Raw genomic sequence first — 15,594 nt, forward strand, 5'->3', positions numbered from 1 at the left:
TTTCAGGAAGGAATCTGAAGAGAGTGTATACTGAGGTGTGAACTGACAAGAAGCTGCTAGTAGGGCTAGACTCAAGTCACAACAGCTAACCTCACAATAAATGAAGCACTGAGGCAGGGTTCTGGGTAATTCACATAGTCCTCACTCTCTGTAGCCTTAGTTATCAGGATACTGCAGGATAAATGAGTGTAATAGCTTCATAAAGTTCAATATCGCTTAGAGTTTCCAAATAAATCCTTTCAGTTCTCAACGTGATTTGGCTCAGCTAAGAGGAAGTGGCAAAGACTGAAAAGCAAGGCCGAGGACCAGATATATAAAAGGTAGTGAAAGTGAAGTCGCTCAGTCGTGTCCGACTCTGCGACCCCGTGGACTGTAACCTGCTAGGCTCCTCCGTCCATGGAATTCTCCAGGCAAGAATTCTGGAGCGGGTTGCCATTTCCTTCTCCAGGGGATCTTCCCGACCCATGGACTGAACCCAGATCTCCCGCTTTGCAGGCAGACCCTTTAACCTCTGAGCCGCCAGGGAAGCCCCAGATAAAGGGTGACTAATAAATATTAATGAGGTTTCACCTCCCGCCAACCCGACCCGGGGAGAACGCGCCCGGGGCCCCGCCCCTCATGAATATGCATACAGGGCTGCCCACCGCCCACTGCCCCGCCCTCTACTCTTCTCCCTCGCAACGGACTCTCCCTACAAACGGGAAACAAGATGGCGGCGGCAGGTCCGAGTACTCGGGCTTCTTCCGCGGCGGCGGCGGCAGCTCTGAGTCGGCGGGGTCGGCGGGGACGCTGTGACGAGATGGCGGCAGCCAAAACGGGGACCTCGGGCCCTGCCGCTGGCCCCGCGCTGCTGGTGTTGCCGCCACCGTTGCTGCAGCCGCCGTCACCGCCGCGGCCGGAGGAGTCGGACTGCGCCGGGTGCCTAGAGACCCCGGGGGAGGCGGCGGCCCTGCCGTGCGGCCACTCGCTGTGCCGAGGCTGCGCCCAACGCGCTGCCGACGCGGCGGGCCCGCGTTGCCCGCGCTGCCGCGCCCGCGGAGCGGGCTGGGCCCGCCGTCGGGCCCGCGACGACTGGCAGGCCGACGCGGAGGTGCTGGGCGAGCGCGCCCGCCGCGGCCCACCGGAGCGCTGCCGCCCGCGTCGGGACGGGGGCGCGGCCGCCGCGGGGCCCAGGCCGGAGCTGGAGTCGCGCGCCGCGCCCGCGGAGCCAGGTGGAGCTTTCCCTCCTCCCGTTGGGGTCCGGAGCGAGGCCGCCGCGCCCCGGCCTGGCCTGCTTAGAGGGTGGAGGGTCCCAGGCCCTGCTCGAGCGGGTGTAAAGAGTTCTCGTGGGGTTGGAACCGGGCTCTGCCCGGATTCAGTTTGTGTTTCTGAATTTTGAACTTCGGAATGAAGTACAGGCACGATAGGTTTGGAGTCAGAAGTTTGGAGGGAGTCGTAGCATTTCTTGGAACAAGTTAGGGCCAGATTGGAATTGGTGAGTGGAGGAGGGTACTAAACTTCGCAGGGGCTGTGGAGGTTCCGAGAAGTGCTTGGTTTAATGTTGGGTGAAGAGCTTGGGCTTGTGAAGATGTGACTCCTGGGCCTGAGTGGGTCTGTGAGAGGTGTGGAGTATACGAAGTTTAGGGGGCAGATTGATTTTGAGGATGTGAAGGGAGCTTTTCAGACTTGAGGGTAGAGTGGGTTGAGAGTATGAGCTCATATGTGCAATTTTCACAGAATCTTGAAAAACATATGCTTAGCAAGAGCTTGGCATGTAGAGAAGTAATAAGTAACTGCTATTTATATTTATAATAATACTAATAATAAGCTCCAGTAGTGCTCTGCAAAAAAAGACGGATGGGGTTTAAAAGTTTTGAAAGTCGAGACTGGTTGGCTGCGGCTGCTTCTGTCTCCATGGCAGTGTAAGTTTCCTACTATTTTCCTGCCAGTTACAGGTCTGTTGAAGGACTGTTGTTGCCTTCGACGGCTTTGCCTCCCCTCCCCACCCCCCAGCAGCCTGCCAGTCTGGTGCTGAGCTTGACATAGAAAGTGCCCTGTTGAAAACACAAAACAAAATTATGTTATAACTTAGGATTCAGACATATCCAGTCAACACAACAGCTAGAGTTCTTTGATAAAAGCTTACCCAGGAAGAGATTTTTCGAGAAACATAATTAGGAAAAGCCAGATATTTGCATCTTTGGGGTCGGGAATTCTGCCATGTGTTATTTTCAGTAGGGAAAAAGAGGCATTGCTTGCATATGAAAGTGCAGTCCCTAAAAACTACAGGTTCCAGAATGCAGTCTGTTTTGATTCAGGCAGTCAGACACCTGCCGCTATCCTAGGATACCTTTTATTTTCTGTCTTACTTTCTGTGTACCTTCCTATTCCTTTTAAGCTTAATAACATCCTTATGAGGTACTTTTATTGCCATTTTACACCTGGAACTGAGGCCAAGAGAGGTTGAGTAACTTGCCCAAGGATGAAAACCCAGTTGCATCTGATTGCTGCTCAGATAAGATGAAGGACTTCCCAAACATCATCTAATTTGTGAATGCGTGTGATGATCTCGTATGCTGTTTAATTTGCCTCAAATTCTGAGATTATGGTAAAAAAAATAAGAGAATATTTCTCTGGTCTTCCTACTCGTACTATAGATTTATATGGTCAAGTAAAACAGAAATTTGTTTCCAAAACTTGGGCTTCCTTGTGAAATAACTGGTCTGAGATTTGAACGGTAAGCGGACATATGACTTGATAATTGGTGCGAACTTTTTCCTTGAAGAAATTTGTGTATCAGTGATTAAGAAAAATGATAGAAAATGAGATTCCAAATTAGGCTGTTTTGAGGCACTGAGTGTCCACCGATTACTTTGTATGTTTGTATAAGGACCATTATGAAAAATATTTTTCCTTAAATGTTCTTACTGTTGGATCATTGAGTGTATATAATTATATACTTGTTAAGTCAAAACATTATAGAAGAATATTGCTGAACAGAGTTTGGGAATAATAATCTAGCTTTAGCAGGTTGTCTAGATCTCTTGAGTTTATGTGCAATATTTTAAAAGTTTAGACTTTAATAGACAATTCACACAATTCAAACAAAAATAAAAGAAAGTATACAATGAAAAGGTTCCTATCCCTTTCTTCATTTTCCATTTTCACCAGAGATTCATGTTTATTCTTCCAATTTCTTTATGCTTATACATGGAAATTCAAATATATTTATTTTATTTTTTTGGTCTTTTTACACAAAAGGTTATGCATTATAACTACTGTTCTGTAACTTGCTTTTTTTTTCATAAAACAATACATGATGGGTATCTTTTCATATCAGTACATAGAAGGTTTTTTTCTTTCTACTTATAGTTACAAAGAATTTCATTGAGTGGATGTAATATAATTTACTTAATCATCCACTGGGGGATATTTAGACTGTTTCCAATGTTCTGCCATTATCAATTGTTTATAAAATTGTTATACAATGTTTATGTACAGTTTTATGAAGAGTTCACCTGTAGCTTTCATCAGATTCTCAAAGGGTTGCAGAGAAAAAGATTAAGAATTGTTGTTTTAACCCAGGCCCCTCATTCTACAGAAGAGAGAACTGAAGCCCAGAACAGAGTGACCAGGTCATTGTTGGTTAGTAGCCGATAACAAGGGCTGAAAGGCTAAACTTTACATAAGGGCTAAAACATAGCCTAACTCACAGTTAAATATTCATGATGGCTTTTATTTTATTTATTTGTTTTTAGTTGCCTTCGATCTTTGTTGCCGCGAGTGGGCTTTCTCTTACTGCATCAGGCAGGGACCGCTCTTGGTTTGGTGTGGGGGTTCTCATTGTGGTGGCTTCTCTTGTTGCAGAGCACAGGGCCTAGGCACTCAGACTTCAGTAATTGTGGTGCTTGGGCTCAGCAGTTGTGATATAGGGATTTAGTTGCCCTGTGGCATGTGGAATATTCCTGGGCCAGGGGTAGAACCTGTGTCCTCTGCATTGTCAGGCGGATTCTTATCCACTGTACTACCAGGGAAGTCCCATGATGGCTTTTAATTAAAAAAGTAAAAAACACCAGCTTCATATTTACATGACACTTTTTTGAGTGGGAAACAATAGAATTAGCAATATCATTATACTTCAGTATATTCTGAAGTATATTGCTTAGTAGTGTTCTTTTGGCATAGTTAGGTCTGTTGATAAAAGCAAGGGTAGTCCTGCTTTGTAAAACTGAAAATGAAATTTTGTAGTAAAATCACTGCTATTTAAGTGAAATTCTTAGTGTTTTTTTTGTTTTGTTTTGTTTTGTTTTAAATTTCTTGAAGCCCTGTGGCTCTTTTGGAATTGAGTCAAATCGAATTTTTTTTCTGAAAAAAAGTGCAAGAGTTTGTATGTGTTGAAAATTTTGGTTGTGCTGGTGATATATTTGTTTTTGTCAGCTTTTTGGCACTTTAAAGTTCAGAACCTTAAGGACTTCTGTATAAAATATTTTATTTTATTCTTGTATACATTGTCAATTTGCTTTTGGATACTATATCAGTTAATTTGTGCAGCCCTGTGTGTTGAGGGCTAAGTCAATGATCATTTCAAGATGAACCTAGATTTCAACTTTGTGTTCTTTGAGGATCTGCAGCTCATTGTTTGTCTTGACATATAAAGTATTTGGACCATCTTGAGCAATAGGCAGCAAATATGTAATGAGTGTCTGCTCTGTGCCAGACACTGTTCTAGAGCCTTGGGTGACATCAGTGAATGAAATACTCAGAAATCCTTCCCTCTTACAACTTATATTCTAAATATAGAAACAGTCCTGCTCCATTGATTTTGTTTTTAATGTTTATTTCTTTGGCTGCATTAGTTGTGGCATGTGGGCTCTGGATCACTTGGGCTCAGTAGTGCTGGTACTCGGGCTTAGTTGCTCTGTGGCATGTGGGATCTTAGTTGCCCAACCAGGGATCAAACCTGTGTCCCCTGCATTGCAAGGTAGATTCTTAACCTCTAGACCACCAGCAGGGGTCCCTGAGCCATTGATTTTTTTTTTTTTAAAGAAAATTTACCACATGGTACATAGGTAGATTTGCAACTATTAGAACATTTACGCCTTGTTGATAATAATTAATTTTAAGAATTTATTTAGTCTTTTGATTTGAGATCAAGGATGATCATTCTAAATTATGCTGCCTTTGTACTTGAAACCAAGATCTTTTAGGACAGTTCTTTTTCTTTTTGCCATGAGTAATAATTGAAGAGAAAATGTAGACAAAGGCTGATGAATCTTTCAGACTGACAGTTTATTTTTTTTTCTCTTGGTAGTGTTAAAATGCATTTCATAAATTGAATAAATAAAAAAATATTGAAGAGTGCCCCATTTATTCCTTCCCTTTATCCCATCCAACCTCCCCGTTCACTTAGGGTTAATATTTAGCATTTAAAAAATTTCCTCTTTCTGTGAAAAGCAAGTAGTTCTGGTTTGTTACTCAGTTGGCAGACAGTGTTTGCTATGTGTGCAACCTAAATTGCATTTAGGACTAGTGAATAATGAAATCATGTGATTGTAGTGTAAAAGGACAGGAATTTCCCTTGTCTGAAGGGATTTGTCTTAAAATGTATAAAATGACTCAACTTTTTAATCCATACTAACACATATTCCAGAATTGGAGTGTCCTTATGTGTCTTACTAATGTGGAAATATATTCTTTGTGTTTTTTAAAACTCAGGATAAGATTGCCTTGTAAACTAAGCCTTAATCACCGTTAACAGAATAGCTCCATGCTATAGGCTTCAAGATTGAGGAGCAGGAATTTAGGTGGTATTTGTTTTTCATTCATATTTCCACTTTCTGACTTCCATTTAATCTTAGAAGACTTGACTGTCTTGAATTCATTTGTATTTGAGTAGTTTGCTTTAGTGTAGGATGCAGGAAAAAATCGCCAAATTTCATTTCACTAATTTAGTGAGCATTTAGGGCACACACTTGTGTAAGATAATACAATAAAAAAGATGAATAAGACATAGTTCATGTCCTTTAAGACTAGAGTCTGGTTGGGGCAGCACACCTTATCAAATAATAATACCAAGTGGTAGGTAAATGCATAATGCCAGGAAGAGTAGAGCAGTGGGGTAACTGACAATCTTTTGAGGAAACTTGAGGAAGGCACTTGCACTGTGTATTGGAAAAAGTGCAGGAATTCACCAGGTGAAGGAGGAGAGGATGTCCATTCCTGGCAGAAGAACCTGCATGTGCAAAGGCACGAAGGCACTTGGCATGTTCAGAGATGACAAGAAGTTAAATATAGATGGAATGTGGGGCTGCAGTGGGGAAGGAGCAGAGAAGAGACTTCAGAAGTTGGTTCATGAAGGTCATGGTATGTCATGCTGAAGGAATTTGGGACTTTATCCTATAGACAGTGTGGAGCCCTTGAAAATATTTAAGTAATGGCATGACATTGTCATAACATGCTTTAGAAAGACAGTGTTGGTTGGAGTGTGGAGGAAATGTGAATAGAAATTGGAGGAAGGGAGTTAGGGGACTATTTTAGTAGTTCAGACAATAGATGAATAAGGGCTAGACTAAAAAAGTGACTCTGGAGATGTTTCCTTCAGTTATTCATTAATTTTGTAACGATTTCAGGTGGGCCTTCTGTGTACTAGGCACTGAGGCTGCAAATAGAAATAAAACATAATTCTGCCTCTTAAGGTCAGTGTAGTTAAGAAGATTGATATATAAGCATGCAGCTGGAATGTGGGGTAATAAATGCAGTGACTGTAATGCAAGATATAATTGTAGAAGGCAGTATAGTATATGTTAATAGGGCAAGTTAATGGAGCAGGATCTGGAGACACTGTGTTCAAATTCCAGGTCTGCCATTTATAGCTGTTTGTCTTTGGGCACTTGCTTAACTTCTCTGTACCTTGGTTTCCTCATTTTGAAAATGGAGATAGTAATGATAACAAAATTGTAAGGTTGTTGTTAAGACTAACTGAATTATTTCAGTGAATTATTAACATTTAAAGAGCTCAACAAATGTTAGCTCTTTTCACAAAAAAAGAGAACCTAGCTTAGATGGGTCACCAGTGGCTTCAGTGAAAGGCAGACACTTGACCATGAGTATTTAGTAGGTGGATGAAGGCAGGATAAAAGTGAGGGGAACCAATACATTTAAAAGCATTGAAGTCACCCAGTCGCATCCGACTGTTTGCGACCACGTGGACTGTAGCCTACCACGCTCCTCCTTCCATGGGATTTTCCAGGCAAGAGTACTGGAATGGCTTGCCTTTTCTGTCTCCAGGGGATCTTCTCAACCCAGGGATCGAACCCAGGTCTCCCACATTGCAGGCAGACGCTTTACCATCTGAGCCAGTGCTGCTGCTGCTAAGTCACTTCAGTCGTGTCCGACTCTGTGCGACCCCATAGACGGCAGCCCACCAGGCTCCCCCGTCCTTGGGATTCTCCATGTAAGAACACTGGAGTGGATTGCCATTTCCTTCTCCAATGCGTGAAAGTGAAAAGTGAAAGTGAAGTCACTCAGTCGTGTCTGACTCTTAGGGACCCCATGGACTGCAGCCTACCAGGCTCCTCCGCCCATGGGATTTTCCAGGCAAGAGTGCTGGAGTGGGGTGCCATCGCCTTCTCTCTGAGCCACTAGGGAAGCCCTAATAAAAAAGCATAGTATGAAACAAAAGGAGAGTTGTGAGGATTGCAAATATGGATAGTTTTTGAGCACAGAGTATGTGTGGGAGAGTGGAGGGAGGCAGAATTGCAGAAATAAGCAGTTACTGGATAATAGTGGACTCTGAATGCCATGCTAGGAAGAGTTTGAAAGAGGAGCACATCTTTGCATTTTAGAGAGATCACTCCTATAGGGAATAATGTAGCAAATGGATTGGAGATCCCGAATTTCTTTTAGCAAGATGAGTCACTGAGATTCTGTGACTCTGTTGCTACAGGTATCCAGAAAAGCTGGGTGATAAACAACAGTTCTTTTAAATTAAATGCATTTCTGAGTTTGCAGGAAAAAGACAGAAAGATATCTACGTTTCCCCCCCCCCCCCCCCAAAAAAAGGAACTAAAACCCAGAACTTCATTAAGCCCTTGAGCTCATGCTGTGTTGCCCTGGACAAGAATGAAGGAATGGAGTGAAGGGTTATTTCTGGCTTTTTATTCCTAGTAATTGAGTTTTAACTGTGTGGAAGAAGGAACCAAAACCAAGACTTTTTCATCAAGCTGGGATTCTTGATGTGCTGCATCCTAGGTGAAAAGGTGAGATAAAGAAAAATCTTCCCACTGACACAAATATTGTTAATAAGAAATCTTGGCTTGGTTTGCCTGGACTGTATACAAAGAGAAAACAGAAAAAGCTTCTCTGAGGAATTGAAGTACAAGATCTATGCCTTGTTCATGTTTGGGACCTGAGTTTATATTATACGGTTCAGGTATCTCCATGCTGAGAAATTAATATAAAAGCTAGCTTCAAGCTAGTGATACGCCTGGATCATCTGGAGAAAGGAAAGACTTGAAGGAGTATTCCCATATCCTGGGCCACAAGGAATTCTTGCAGAAGAATAAACCCAGCAGAAGATAAATTTATAATTAAAAGTGACACACAAGAAAACCATTTTCTACCACAAATGAGAATCAGTAGATAAAACAAGCAGGATGGTAGCTCTAAGAACTGGAATAGTAGAAGCAGTTTGAAAGGTAATTTAAATTAGCCTATTTTAAGTGATGAAAGACATTAAAAATTGCAGCCCAATAAATGAATAAGACATGAAACATATCTTTGAAAAGAAACATAATAATATAATCAGAGAGGTTAAAAAAAACCCTGAATATTCATTGGAAGAATTGATACTGTAGCTCCAATACTTTGGCCACCTGATGCAAAGAGCTGACTCATTCAGAAAGACCCTGATGCTGGGAGAGACTGAAGACAAAAGAAGAGTATGGCAGAGGATAGATGTATAGATAGCAGCACCAACTCAATGGACATGAATCTGAGCAAACTCTGGGAGATAGTGAAGGACAGGAAAGCCTGGCGTGCTGCAGTCCACCGGTTGCAAAGAATCAGACACGACTTACTGACTGAACAACAACAAATAAGCAGTGGTTTACACAGATGAAGAGAAAATAGTAAGCCTGGAGTTAGGTATGAGGAAATCCTGAGAATGCAGAATAGTAAGATGAAGGAAAATATGAAAGAGGTAGGGAAATGAAAAACGGAACAAGACCTAACATCTAACAGCAATTTCAGAAGGAGAAAAATGAGGGAGACATGGAATTAAAAGAGATGAGAATTTTTTGGAATTAATAAAAGACAGTGAAGTTTTAAGTTTAAGGTTCATGAGAACCTCAGTTCATCAGTCATGTTCGTCTCTGCGACCTCATGAACCACAGCATGCCAGGCCTCCCTGTCCATCACCAACTCCCGGAGTTCACCCAAACCCATATCCATTGAGTTGGTGATGCCATCCAATCATCTCATCCATGAGAGCCTAGCAAGGATTAAACAAGCAATTCAAAACAACTCCCACGACTAAATACATTGCAATGAAACTGCAGAACACCAGAGACACTTTAAAAGCAACCAAAAGGAAAGCCAGAGGACCAAGAACCAGACTGAGAGCAGATGTCTCTTTATAGGAGAAACCAGAAGACTGACTAATGTCTTCCAAGTACTGAGAGAGATCTGAATTTCATACTCAGCTGAGTTATCATTCAAGAGTGAAATCAAAAGTATTTTCAGATGAACAAAAATACAGAGAATTTACCGTACTGTTTCTGAAACAACTATTACGTAAAAGTACCCACTTCTGAAAGAAAGAAATATAACTTAGAGGAGAGAATAGGATACAAGAAATCATGATGAACAAAGAAATTGATAGGTAAACTAAGCATTGACTGTATAAAACAAAAATAATTATGGTTGATTTGTGGGGGCTAAAACTAAAGTAGAACTAAAATACCAGATGATAAAAGTATAAGCTGGGAGGGAAAGTGGTCAGCATTAAAGAGTTATATATAGTTCAGGAGGAGGATAGAGATATTGATTAGGCTTTCAGTCAAATGCATATTAAAAATTTAAGCATAACCACTAAAAGAAATACAATGTATAACTTGATCTACTATACATATATAGAACCATACACTTCCCAAATTAAAGACTATACATTCTCTTTAATCAAATGTAAAATATTTATGTAACTAGGCACAAAACATTTCATCAAATACCAGAGCTTAATATATAATCCATGTTTTCTGACCCTAATACAATAAAATTAGAAACTAATGACAAATATTGATATGACTGATTCCCCTCACCTCCTAACTTGTTATTTTTAAAATGAAAAGCAAAAATAAACAAAAAATGTATGGATTGGACTTCCCTGATGGTACAGTGGATAAGAATCTCTCTGTGAATGCAGGGTAACATGGGTTCTATCCCTGGTCTGGGATAAATATAAGTGCCTATATCATATTTCATTAAATCTTAAGATGTCATCATCAGCAGATGGACTGTTGCTTTCCAAATACAGTGCTTTTCTATCACTTAGACTTTTAAACTTTTTACTTACTGAAAGAACTCTTAGGTTTACTTAGAGATAGATTTAGCATATCACTCATACACAGATTTATAAAAGGACATAAAGTAATAAATTAGAATGTTCCTGTGACTTCATATTCACAGTCTGATTTTCCAAATCACTGGTGGAGTCATAGAGGTTTGTGTTTTCCTATATAGTATTGCTCACTATGTCATTGAAAGCATTGGTGAAGAACATTTCTTAAGCGATCCCCAGCATTTTCTTCAAACTGCTGACACCCATCCAGTTTTGATTCTGATGTTTTGTTGAACTGGCCAGAAGGTATCAACAGAACGTTTTCAGGTGAGACTCATAGTTCTTTCTCAGATGGTCTGTAAAGGTTTGTTGACTAACATTGAGAAATTACAAGTCTAGCCATGCCACCAGAGAGAACTACCAAATAACTGCTACTTTTGTGAGCTTATTGTTTATGTTAGTACATATATAAGCAGTGACAGTGGCACCATCACTGTTTCCTGACAGTGATTGTAAGGCTAATTGTAAGAAATATCCCGATTTCAGCAATATTAATATGAAAAAATTGATGTCCCAGGTTTTTGAATAGAAGAAAAGCTGAAAATTACTTAGTTAAGTGGCCAACTGAAGAAGCTAGAAAAGTCACAGATTAAACCCAAAGGAAGTAGAAGATAGGAAAGAATAAAGATAAGAATAGAAATTAGTAGAGTAGAAAACAGTGAAGAGGGTTCAGCTCAGTCGTGTCCGACTCTTTGCAACCCTGTGGACTGCAGCATCCCAGGCCTCCCTGTCCATCACCAACTCCCGGAGTTCACTCAAACTCATGTCCATTGAGTCGGTGATGCCATCCAACCATCTCACCCTCTGTCGTCCCCTTCTCCTCCTGCCTTCAATCTTTCCCAGCATCAGAGTCTTTTCCAATGAGTCAGCTCTTTGCATCAGGTGGCCAAAGTATTGGAGTTTCAGCTTCAACATCAGACCTTCCAATGAATATTCACAACTGATTTCCTTTAGGATGGACTGGTGGGATCTCCTTGTAATCCAAGGGACTCTCAAGAGTTTTCTCCAACACCACAGTTCAAAAGCATCAGTTCTTTGGTGCTCAGCTTTATAGTGCAGCTCTTACATCCATACATGACGACTGGAAAATCCATAGCTTTAACTAGACAGACCTTTGTTGGCAAAGTAATGTCTCTGCTTTTTAATATGCTGCCTAGGTTGGTCATAACTTTTCTTCCAAGGAGCAGGCGTGTTTTAATTTCATGGCTGCAATCACCATCTGCAGTGATTTTGGAGCCCCCAAAATAAAGTCTCTCACTGTTTCCATTGTTTACCCAACTATTTACCATGAAGTGATGGGACCAGATGCCACAATCTTAGTTTTTTGAATGTTGAGTTTTAAGTCAAATTTCCCTCTCGTCTTTCATTTTCATCGAGAGGCTCTTAAGTTCTTTTTCATTTTCTGCCATAAGGGTGGTGTCATCAGCATATCTGAAGTTATTGATATTTCTCCCAGCCATCTTGTGCTTGTGCTTCATCCAGCCCAGCGTTTCTCATGATGTACTCTGCATATCAGTTAAATAAGCAGGGTGACAATATACAGCCTTGACATACTCCTTTCCTGATTTGGAACCAGTCTGTTGTTCCATGTCCAGTTCTAACTGTTGCTTCTTGACCTACATACAGATTTCTCAGGAGGCAGGGTCAGGTCGTCTGGTATTCCCATCTCTTGAAGAATTTTCCATAGTTTGTTGTAATCCACACAGTCAAAGGCTTTGGCATAGTCAATAAAGCAGAAGTAGATGCTTTTTTGGAATCTCTTTGCTTTTTTGAAGAGGATTAATAAACCCCACATCTAATTCACTGAAAATATTAATATAGGTTCTGTATTATAGACAAATCTCAGGCAAGATTGATCAAGGAAAAGAAAAGCATAAATAATATTAGAAATGAAGCAGGAAATATGACTGTAAATATCAGGATTTTTTAAAACCCATGTTTTGCAACAGAAGCCACCACAATGAAAACCCACACACTGCAACAGAGTAGCTTCTGCTCATCGCAACTAGAGAAAGCCCGAGCGCACCAACGAAAACCCAGTGCAGCCAAAACTAAAAAAGGAAAACCTGCCGATTAAAAGATGCCACCAATTTAAGTGTATGGACTAATTTGGATTCTTATTTGAAAAACTATAAAAATATTTGTTCGATTTTGAATACTGACTGGATGTTGGTATTAAAAGTTACCAGATTTTTAATGTGGCAGTTTTCTGGTTACATATTTTAAAGAGTCATTATTTTTAAGAGATGCTAAGTTTAGAAGTTAGATGATATGGTATCTGGGATTTCTTAAAAATAATTCATTCAAGGGGAGAGAGGACAAGCACCATTAGGGAAATAGATGAAATAAGATTGACAGTGGATTGACTGTTGAAGCTGGGTGATGAATATGTTGGGGCTCATTGTACTGGTCTCTAATGTTTGAGACATTTTTATAGTAAAAAGCAGGAAAAGATTCTATTAAAGGAACACAAGGCACAGATGGTTTTACAGGTTATTCAGATATAGACAGATGGTTAATCCTTGTACAGACTATTCCAGAGAATAAAAAATGTTTCTAGACTCATTTCAGGGGGCTTTTACAGTGTGATATCAAAATTACACAAAGACAATATAGAGAGGAATAAAAGAGGCCAGTCCAAGTGAAATCTGCACTAGTCTAGTAGTCTAGTTTTCAATCACAATCACAATCAAGTAGTAGTATTCTGGGAATGAGAGTTCAGCTTAATATTAAGACTAATGTAATTTACCATGTTGATAAATTAAGAGTGAAACCATATGATCATCTCAGTAGATGCTTGAAGTGAGGTGAAGTCGCTTAGTCGTGTCCGACTCTTTGCGACCCCGTGGACGGTAGCCTAACAAGCTCCTCCGTCCATAGGATTTTCCAGGCAAGAGTACTGGAGTGGGTTGCCATTTCCTTCTCCAGGAGATCTTCCCAACCCAGGGATTGAACCCGGGTCTCCCATATTGTGGGCAGACGCTTTACCGTAAGAGCATTTGATAGTATTTATTGTTCATTTATTAACTGTAAAAGCTAGAACACTTGGAATAAGTGGGATTTTTTTTATTTTAATTTTTTTAGTGGAATTTGTCAATACAAATGATTAGTGGCCAAGAACACTGAACAGGCCCAAAAAGTAGTTAACAGGCCCAAAAAAGTAATTGAAGAGTCTAGTAATATGTCCTCATATATTTGAATTTGATACATGACAGGTGGCATTACAAATCAGTGGGGCAAAGTTATTTTCAGTTGTGGATGGTTAGCTTATAGAGAATAAGAAAAATCTTTACTTCACACCATACACAAAAAGTTAATAGCAAATGGATAGCAAAAGGTCAAGCTATAAAACTTAGAATATACCAAGAGTATCTATAATGGGATAGGAAAAATTTTTTATACAAATAGGAAATGCAGAATAAAGGAAAAGATTAATAATTTGGTCACATTAAAAACTTCGTGTGATAAAAGATAAAGTAGGGAGATGAACCACAGCATGGGAGAAGATATTTCCAACGTAATAACCAACCAAAATTAATGTCCAAAATACATGAAGAACTACAAATCATTATGACAAACGCCTCATTAGAAAAATGGTGAGGGAATTTGAATAGACATTTCACAAAAAGGGAATCTGAAAGACCAATAAAACATCTGGAATGATGTTCGCTCTCAGTAATTAGGGATGAGTTCTAGAATACCAGGGGCAGATAGACCTTATACGTGTATCGGGATATTTCTCCCAAACCAGTGACTCTGTACTCATTACTGTCCAGTGTTTGAAGGTTAAGTTTCCAGTGAATCAAGACATTCTTCTTTAGTTTCGGTATTCAGATATTTAAATGCCAGGATTGTGTCCATCTAAAGTTTTAGGTTAAATTTCTCAAATTCATCCCTCTGGTCTTCTATCTTCCTTTCCCATATTCTGGTCATACTACATTACTTGTCTTCCCTGGTGGCTCAGAGGTTAAAGTGTCTGCCTGCAATGCAGGAGAGCTGGGTTCAGTCCCTGGGTCGGGAAGATCCCCTGGAGAAGGAAATGGCAACCCACTCCAGTATTCTTGCCTGAAGAATCCCATGGACAGAGGAGCCTGGTGGGCTACAGTCCACGGGGCCGCAAAGAGTCGAACACGACTGAGCAACTTCACTTTCACTACATTACTTAGAGTTCTTGTAATATAGAATGCTTTTTGAAACCTTTTTGACCTTTTGTATTCTTCCTTCCTTCTGTCAGGTTATACTCAGGTGAAACAAGTACTCTGAATTTTTTCTCATAAAAGAGTTGATTACCTTCCTTTGTGCCACCATGCAAGTATGTGTATTGGTCATGTCACTGGATTTCAGTTCCTTGTTTGTGTGTCTGTCTCTGGCATTACACTGAACTCTTTGAGGTCAGGGACTATGTCTTTGTGTATTCGGCACTTAACATGGTACCTAGACTGTGTTAGATACTCAGTAAACGTTTAATACATTTAAAAGTTCTTAAAAAATCCTTTAAAATATTTTTGATTATATATTCCTTTACCCTTCTGCTCATCTTTAAAAACGCCACTTAGAATTGACCCTCATGCTTTAAATAATGCCTGACCAGTGCAAAAGAAAAAAAGTAGTGGGGTTTACTGTTTCTCCATCTGGGTGCTAAATTCTTTTTTTGGGGGGGAATCAGAATTGATTTTATTTATTTATTTTTGTTTGTTTGTTTTTTAATATAAATTTATGTTAATTAGAGGTTAATTACTTTACAATATTGTATTGGTTTTGCCATAGATTGACATGAATCCACCACAGATATACACGTGTTCCCCATCCTGAACCCCCCTCCCTACTCCCTCCCTGTACCATCCCTCTGGGTCGTCCCAGTGCACCAGCCCCAAGCATCCAGTATCATGCATCAAAATTGGACTGGCGATTCGTTTCATATATGATATCATACATGTTTCAATGCCATTCTCCCGAATCATCCCACCCTCTCCCTCTCCCACAGAGTCCAAAAGACTGTT

General features: G+C 40.3%; 1 protein-coding gene across 1 annotated transcript in view; it reads left to right on the plus strand.

Annotated features, from left to right (window-relative positions):
- Window positions 1-693: 693 nt before the first annotated feature.
- Window positions 694-15,594, plus strand: part of RNF169 (ring finger protein 169) — a 97,251-nt gene continuing 82,350 nt past the window's right edge. Inside the window, exon 1 of the mRNA XM_012096605.5 lies at window positions 694-1,211. Coding sequence (XP_011951995.3) covers window positions 710-1,211 — 502 coding nt within the window. The 5' untranslated portion in view covers window positions 694-709. The remainder of the gene's footprint in view (window positions 1,212-15,594) is intronic.

The sequence above is a fragment of the Ovis aries genome, chromosome 15, assembly GCF_016772045.2.
Source record: "Ovis aries strain OAR_USU_Benz2616 breed Rambouillet chromosome 15, ARS-UI_Ramb_v3.0, whole genome shotgun sequence".
NCBI lineage: Eukaryota > Metazoa > Chordata > Mammalia > Artiodactyla > Bovidae > Ovis > Ovis aries.